At 37.5% G+C, this 8469-nt stretch overlaps 1 protein-coding gene across 2 annotated transcripts in view; it reads right to left on the bottom strand.

Moving 5' to 3' along the window:
• Window positions 1–2075: 2075 nt before the first annotated feature.
• PPM1A (protein phosphatase, Mg2+/Mn2+ dependent 1A) overlaps window positions 2076–8469 on the bottom strand; it is a 50632-nt gene continuing 44238 nt past the window's right edge. For both annotated transcript variants that reach the window (XM_045013555.1, XM_045013556.1), the window contains exon 6: window positions 2076–7124. In XM_045013555.1, coding sequence (XP_044869490.1) covers window positions 7095–7124 — 30 coding nt within the window. In that variant the 3' untranslated portion in view covers window positions 2076–7094. The remainder of the gene's footprint in view (window positions 7125–8469) is intronic.

Below are 8469 nucleotides of genomic sequence, written 5' to 3'. Positions count from 1 at the left end.
TAAGAAACTGGTTCAGATATTGTAGGGCTGGAGTAACCAAATCCCTCCCAGAAATTTACACACCTGGTTTCACCCCTTCTCCAAGCTTTTGATGAAAAGCTGCATAATAAATAGAGAAGAAATTTCTTAAAACTGCTTGTTGGATGCTTTAAAGAAAAATAGCTGAATTAGAAGTTTGAAAGTTATATAATAAGAAATCGCTGTCCTTAATTTTCTATGAAAACATCTTATTTTAACACCATCATCTTTGTTCCCTTTAAAAGAACACTCAGGCTATTTAGACTTTAAAATGTTTTTCAAAACCAAAGATGAATAAAATTACCTTTTTGTTGTTGTTTAATTCCAGTGAAAATAGAACAGTTGAGGCTCCAATGCCACAAAGGCACGCACACACTTAAGTTTATATGCTGCAATTATAGTTCAGCTTCAACGGGACTACTAGCAGGCCTAAAGGTCAATATTGTACATGCACAAATCTTTGCAGGATTGGTGCCATAGCATTTAAACTTTCCTTTGCTGTTTCTGCAAGTGAAATATTGCAGTATAGTGCTAGTGCCGGAGAACCAGAAAGTGAAAATTAAATGACTACTCTATTTTCATTGTACAAACTGAGTTGAAATGCAAAAAGTAAAGTCAGCATTAGCTGTGAAATTGAGATCTTCGGGTTTAAATTTAATCTAAAACTTCTGACACAGGTTACAAAATGTAACATGATTTTTAACCTGGCAATGTTCCTTTAAATTAAATGGGAAGCCTTGTAATTTTCTTTAAATCATGCTTCTGCTCTGAAAAGTGATTGCATTCAGTTGACCTGCTCCCTGTGTATATACAGAGTCCTATTTATTTGTTGACTACAGTTAAAAACAAAAACCACCCTACTCCTGTTAGCTCTTTAAGCCGAATAGCTATGAAGAGCGAGTTGACTTGTAGTCTGGCTTGTGCATAATCAACAGAGTTGAGAACTAAAGACCCAGTCCTATAAAAAAAAGCTTAGTACCCAGCATAGTGTTTGCTAGCATGAATAGTACTGGTCAGTTGTAGGGGGTAAGCACTATGGCCCATATTTTTAAAGATACTTAGGCACCTAAAAATGCAGATAGGCATCTAACTCCTACTGATTTCAAGGGGAGTTAGGCACTTAGGTGCTTTTGAAAATCCCACTAGGCAACTAAGTAATTTTAAAAACTCTGACATCTAGTAGTGCTTGAAGGATTAGGCCCAAAGTTCTGAAGGCAGAATCTTTATTGTTGAGGAGGAATGGCACAGAAAGAACCCAGCTTGACTTTCAGATTCAGGGACTTTAAGAATTTGCAAGAGTAGAACTCAAAAACATTTTTACTTGTAAACTGAATGGATATGATCTTCAGATGTGATGATAGAGATAAATCAATATTAGTATCAATTTTTTTTAAGCAACTTTTCAGAGCAGAACCATATTTTAATGTGAATTACTGACCTCATGTCCCCATAAAAGAAAAATTATATAAATCCAACCTCCTTAAACATTAAGGTTGAGAGAAACTAATGAACATGAGAAAAACAGGATGAGTCCTTTAGGTTGGGTTAGTAAGGGTCTTGAAACAATGACCACATATGAAGAATAAACAATTTATGGGGCATTAAAAGTGTACTGCAAAGCTAAAACAAAAATTAAGTTAAACCCAGAAATATGCTGGAGACCTCCCCCAATAACAGATTGTGAACTCCTTCATCAGATAATTACATTTAGTTTTAGTTTAATTTTCCCCATTCTAGCTTTAATGCAAGTCATATCGCAAATATTTGTCAAGCTCCAATATACTCAGTGCTACTCAGAGGAAAGAGAAAAAATGGACCCTGCTCTCAAGTTTATAATCTAAGTAGACAAAAAGAGGTGATCAGAAGATCACAGGGCAGTGCAATTTTTTGTTTATTTTTCAGGAATCAGTTGACCAGGTTGATAGACTTTGCTGAAAAAGTGTGCTTTTGAAGTGGGACAGTACAAGCACAGCACTCTTGACACATCACAAAAAAGGGGCATTCAGGCATGTCCAGTGAACCTGAGTGCCAGGGACAGGGAGGGGAATTTAAAAAAAAAAAAATTACTACTATGGCTTCTTACAAGAGTTGCTATGACAGCAACTGCCATGGCACAGCGCACTGACAATATAGCAAAGCAATTTCATTTAAGTAGACTTAAGCAGTCCTGCAATGAACCACAGCAGGTATATTCCTGTGCCTCCACAGAGACCCACTGACTTCAGTTCATATCAGTTCAGGGGACCAATCATGCAGTTTATTGCAAGGTCTGATTTCTGAGTTGAATTCTTCTGTAGTCTGGTCAGAACATACTTCTAAGCTTCACTCAATTTCCATGTTGGCTTTGCAGTTCACATAAGAGATGGCCTTCATTTTGCTCAGCACAGCATTCAGAAAATTCACACGGTATGAGCATTTCTCACAACACCAATTTATTTTTGAAGTGTTGAGAGTCCATCTAATCAAAAGTGACCTAATTTGAGCCAACAGTATAAAGACCAAACAATCATTTATGAACATGTACTTTCAGACACTAACAAGGAGCTACAATGGAGGCTAAAAACATCATTTTCACATCTAATGAAGTGAAGCCTGGCAGCAAATTGGACTACTCCATTACACTAAATTTGTCAACTGCAGGTCTCTTTACCTACATATAGTAAACAATGTGCTGCCAGTTTCTATTTCCCATGAAGCAACTAATCAGCAAATATTTATAGTAAAAAGTTTTATAATACTCAGCTGCCTATTATACATCATGCTCTAAATTAAAGGTTTAAACTTCCACACCAATTCAGAGTATTCAAACATATCAAACTAATTGAACATAGTGTTATCTAATTTGAAAAAAACATGTTAGTCTAAAGGTTCTTAAGGTAAGAAGCATTTGTCAGCATGAATGAATGCTGATATATTTGGGAATAAAGTTCAATTACAACTGATACTTCTGAGTCGCAAGATGGTGGCAGCCATCTTCTCAGCCCTTCAGGAGAGGAATTATGCCTTCATGTTTGTACAGAGCTACCAGAAGCAAAATAATCTGATTTTTTTTAGTGTGACACTCCCGTGTAAGGCTAAAGAAACTTCTATTCAATAGTTGTTTAACAAAAAATGAATGTTTAATACTAAAGCAAAATGCTTATATTTTAAATCAATTCCATAAGGAAATATGCAAAGACCGTTACACTCCCTTACAAGGAGCTGCCAAAGGATTTAGCCCTAAAATATTTTTTTTAAATGATTAACAGCGGTGTTCAGCCAAAATGTTGCCTTGTTGTCCATCCTATTCATAATTAACAGTCAAAAGTTTAGGTTAAGATGGCACTAGCAGAAGGAAAATAACAATTGCAATAAATGCCATATTCCTTATTTCAGTTTGTTGAATTACCTTATGAATTTTCAAATTCTTGGACTGAGCAAAATGACCAGTAAATTTTTTAATTCATATTTTAACCTATGCAATTGAGGATGCATTAACTTTGCAGTAGATAGTTCTGATGTTCAAAAGTCAGTCAATATCCATAACTACAAGATGTTAACAAGTGCTGTAGGTTAGAAAAATAATCAAGGGAGTGTTGTAGTTACTGAACTACTGGTTAATATTCTTCAGAGATCTTGCTGTAATGGTCACCTGTCCTGGGTTTACCCCAATTCAGCACACTATAAAGACATGCAGATGAAATTCTTTTCTCTGATTCTGACTTCTGCCGAAGGATGAAATTGAATGATGGCAAAGTGACAAGCTCTCTATAGTGCTACTGATGGACTAGCACCACAGCAAGCCAACTGTAAAGAACCTAGATTTTCAATTTACAATGCAGGACAAGAGTCCTGCACTCAGACTTTTCAGGACTCTGTATGAATGCAGGAGTCTCCCAGGCACTGTAAATTGCAAACCTAGTGCCCCATTTATTAAAAATGCAATTGAATTTAATAAGTTTGACACTGGTTTTAAAAGTTAATACATTTTAAAATTCTACCTTGAATAAAATACCTCCCCAAAGCTGAATTAGCTAGAGTAGTTTACGATTATTTGAAACGGTGTTATCTATAAAGCAGTACAATATTTTCCCAAAATGATCAGTGAAACATTTAATCTGACTATAACAATATTCACAGAAACTGAAACCAGTGAAGCTGTCAAATATAAAGAAAAACACAGAAACTTGCATGGCATATGAAGCAAAATAGCGTTACAAAATGTCATTTCTTTTTAAAAACAAGCAAATTGGGACCATCCTATTTGAACATCTATTCAAAATACATTTTTGAACAGCACATTGTTTGCATTTGTGTCACACAGGAATCTTTTCCCGAGGGAAATAAATAGCACACAATACTTCAAAAGTTCTGCTGCCTTGCCCCTGAGGTGCTAATGTTTTTAGCATTAAAAAAAAGTTTAACTGGTGCAAAAAGGAAATGCACAAAGGTGCAAAAGTGCCTTTTTAAGATTTTTTTTTTTTTGCAGATTCATGAAAAGACCAGCTAGTCCTTTGCAAGAATGTTTTAATGTACTTAATACATGTATTTTGTAATCAAAATCTGTACCTAGAATGGCAGTGTTTATGCACATATAATAGACTCAGTGCTCTGACCACACAAAAGTGCTGAACGTAAGGCAGAAAAAGGAAGGATTGCAATAGACATTCCTCCTTTACCTCCAAACCTAGTTACAGCACTGGTAGCAATAGCAGAAGAATTATGTTTATATTTTTAGGAAGAGGGTCTCAGATGAAAATGCTTTTAGTACACAGCATGTCATTATGACACATTTTAAGTGATTATATTTGAAGTATGGCTTTCCACCACAATTTTGCTTGTGATTTTTTAAGATTTTAGGTCTCAAAGTTTCCACAGTCCAGTTCAAGGTTTTGCAGTTTCGAGAACTAAACTTTAGTCTATGTAGAAAAGTAAAGAACAGAACTTTATCTGCCTAATCCTAAAAATAAGTTTAGCTTTCTGTACTAGCATACTGTGTAGTATTAAATACATTTGTTAATTAGGTGCTTGCGAAGCTATAACTTATGACATTATTATAGTTTTGCACTCTACAACAAAATTAGACATTTTAAGCATTTATTTGTAGGTAGGTAAGGAATTGGTTCTTTAACCAAAAATTGCTATAAATTTATAAATACAAATAGTGCTTATGGTTTCTTCATTCATGCTTGAACAGATTACAAACTAAATACAATGAAGTTACGTTTAAGCACCCCACAGAAACAAGAGGGATAAAAGAAAGATTTTGCTGGTATATACTATACTTAATTCTGAGACACTATAAGTTACTTTTTCACTGTTCAAAGTTCCCTAACTCTGCATTAGTTTTAAGGCTATATATACAAATATGTATATTTCAAAGTTAGGGAAAAGACAAATATAGCAAAACGCATTGTACTACATTTTCCTATCAAAAAGTAATTTTACACCAAGTTTTGATTTTTTTGTTTAGTTGTGGTAAGTGTTACAAGCTACTTATATTTTACTGATTTTCCTTTTGGGGACTCTGCCTACTGAATGATTAAAGTAAACTACATATTAATAACAAACACAATATCCTCAACCTAAGAAGACAAGAATACAAGGTGCACAAAACAGTAGTTTTGCAAACACGACTGATTTGAAAACTTACTTTTTGTATGTTCAATGGGAGAAAGTTAAGCTTAAGTCAATTTAGTTTGTTTATTACCCTTAAAATTTTTAAATTAGAATTTAATTTTAATGACCAACAGTTACATATTGTCAACATGCTATATTTCAAATCACAAATACTGTTTAACCACTAGTTTCTCATTCTAAATAAGTGGGTCAATTAAAAACACACATACCATAAAATGTTAAGATTGTCAGGCTTTGACAAATGTATTTTCATTAAACAGTAGGCAAATTCAAACTGATGCTCATCTCAGTGAAAAACAAAAAGCCTGAAATAAATCCATGTAAAATAGAGTAACAGATTAAACCCACTACATCCTCCAGTGTCTGTCTATGCCTTGGGCAACGGTCAAAGTTCTCCCCATTTTAAAAATGGGCTACCAATTATTTAAAAATATTTTTCCACATGTGAAATCTCATTTACAATGGCACAGAATTTCAAAAGGCAGGAAAAAAAAGAGGAATTACACATATATGATTAAATTTCTTGTTTGTTAAATCAAGCTTTATTGATAAAATGGAATTCAGAATATTTTACTTGGAACAGCAGCAGACTCAGCCAATCAGGATAGTAAAAATGCTGCAGACTCCTACTGTATGTAGAAAGTTGCTCCCTCTTGCTCAACTGATTAGTAATTTAGGATAAGGGTTTGTAAAAAAGAGGTGCAAAGAATCAAGGCATTCTAACCTCAAAATTGGTATACTTATGATTGCGCTGTATTATACAGCATGATCCTGCTTCCATTGAAGTCACAGCTGAAACCCTCATTGATTTCAAGTGGCAGCAGGACTGGGACCATAGTAAATAGCAACAGAAAACATAAAAAATAGGTTTGTTGGAGAACGAGCAGTATGTTAGTTATTTTTCCCACTGCCAAGCAAATTCATACACTACAGTTGGGATAAATTGCCCGAATGTTCTGCTTTATATAAAATAAAAAGTAATTTTACAGTTTTGTGCACCTCTTGAGCATCTAGCTGGCTAGGCTGCTGCTCCTTGCAATCCAAAACCACAACATAAATTTAAAGGGCTATATATTTGTTGCATCACACAACAAGCCAAACATTTCTTCTAACCTTTATAGTGATTTAAAGCAGTTCATAATTAAATATGAGCATTTTGTACAAGGACAATTGCACTTTACATAAACAAAAATCATACAACATAAATTGCTGGAGTCTGATTTACAACATGAATTATGGTTTGAAATCACGTTTACAGAAGTCTGTTTTACAAAAAAAACATCAGTTCCTGGGCTAGATGTCGTACTGCTGTAGTTTTCTGGTGTAGTCACTCTCACCAACACATCATAATCCCTTCTTTAAATAAGGTTGAAGATGGACGTTAAGAAGGGTCACTGAGGTTGGGCCGCACTTTCAACTGGAGGATGAATGTAAATTCCACAGCTAGATGGGCAGTTTTACCACATATCATCAGTTGATGCAGAGTCCTTAATAGAGAAAAAAGAAGGAACCCTTTAAAGTCTGGAGTGCCCAAAATTACAGCAGTTTCTGGATAATCCAGACTGAAAAGGGTAAAAATATGGATAATTGTAGGAGTCTTTTTTTCCCTTTAATGAAGGGTTTCATACTATATACTTGTAAAACACTATTCCTAACAACATGCAAAAATGTATATTCATTAAACTATTTTAATTCAGTAAATATTAGCTAGCACTAAAGCAGGTTTTTAACACCTGGGCTAAAGTATAATATACTTTAATGTTTTCTAAACAGTTAAAGCTGCTCTAAATAATTGTTAACATCAAAACCAGCACATTCAAAAACATTTCCAGTAGAACCTAAAAAAAGACAGTACACTAACTGTATCTATTTGGACAATTTCTTGCAGGTGTGCTAGGTTCACAGGGAGCATGTTTCCAGTTATTCTTAATGATGTTATACCTACTCTGACTGCCTTCTCAACTCGAGTAGCAAACTTTCTGATTGCACAAAACTGAACACCCTTGCCCCGCCCCTTCCCCAAGGCCCCACCATTCACTCACTTTCACTGAGCTGGGGCAGGCGTGCGGGAGGAGGTGAGTGCTCCAGTTGGGGGTGCGGGCTCCAGGCTGGGGATGAGGGGTTCAGAGTTAAGAAGAGGGCTCTGGGCTAGGGCTAAGGGGTTTGGGGATGTGGGAGTGGGCTCTGGTCTGGGACAGGAGATAGGGGTGCGGGCTCTGGGGTGGCACCGGGGATGAGGAGGGGTTTGGAGCGCAGGAGTGGGCACTGGGCAGGGGGTTGGGGCATGGGCTCCGGGAGGGAGTTTGGATGCAGGAGGGGGCTCAGGGATGGAGTTGGGGTGTGGGAGGGGATATGGGGTGCAGGGCCCAAGGGGTTCTGACCTGGGGCAGGGGTGCGGGTGGGGGTTCAACCTCCAGCCAGGTGGCGTTTACCTCAGGCGGCTCCCAGTCAGTGACGCAGCAGGGCTAAGGCCGGCTCCCTGCCTGCCCTGGCTCCGCGCAGCTGCTGGAAGCAGCCAGCATGTCTGGCTCCTAGGCGCAGTAGCTGCCAGAATGCTCTGCGCGGTGCCTGCACCTGCAGGCACCACCTCCGCAGCCCCCATTGGCCGCAATTCCCGGCCATTGGGAGCTGTGGAGCCGGCAGGGACAGCATGTGGAGATTCCCTGATCTCACTGGCATCTAGGGGCTGCAAGGGACATGCTGGTTGCTTCCAGGAGCCACACGGAGCCAGGGCAGGCAGGGAGCCTTCCTTAGCCCCACTGCACTGCCGATCGGAATTTTAGCGGCACTGTCAGCAGTGCTGACTGGAGCCACCAGGGTCCCTTTTCAACT

This window comes from Mauremys mutica, chromosome 4 (genome assembly GCF_020497125.1).
Source record: "Mauremys mutica isolate MM-2020 ecotype Southern chromosome 4, ASM2049712v1, whole genome shotgun sequence".
NCBI lineage: Eukaryota > Metazoa > Chordata > Testudines > Geoemydidae > Mauremys > Mauremys mutica.
Note: the sequence above shows the minus strand (reverse complement) of the source record. Positions and strands in the feature narration are given on the sequence as shown.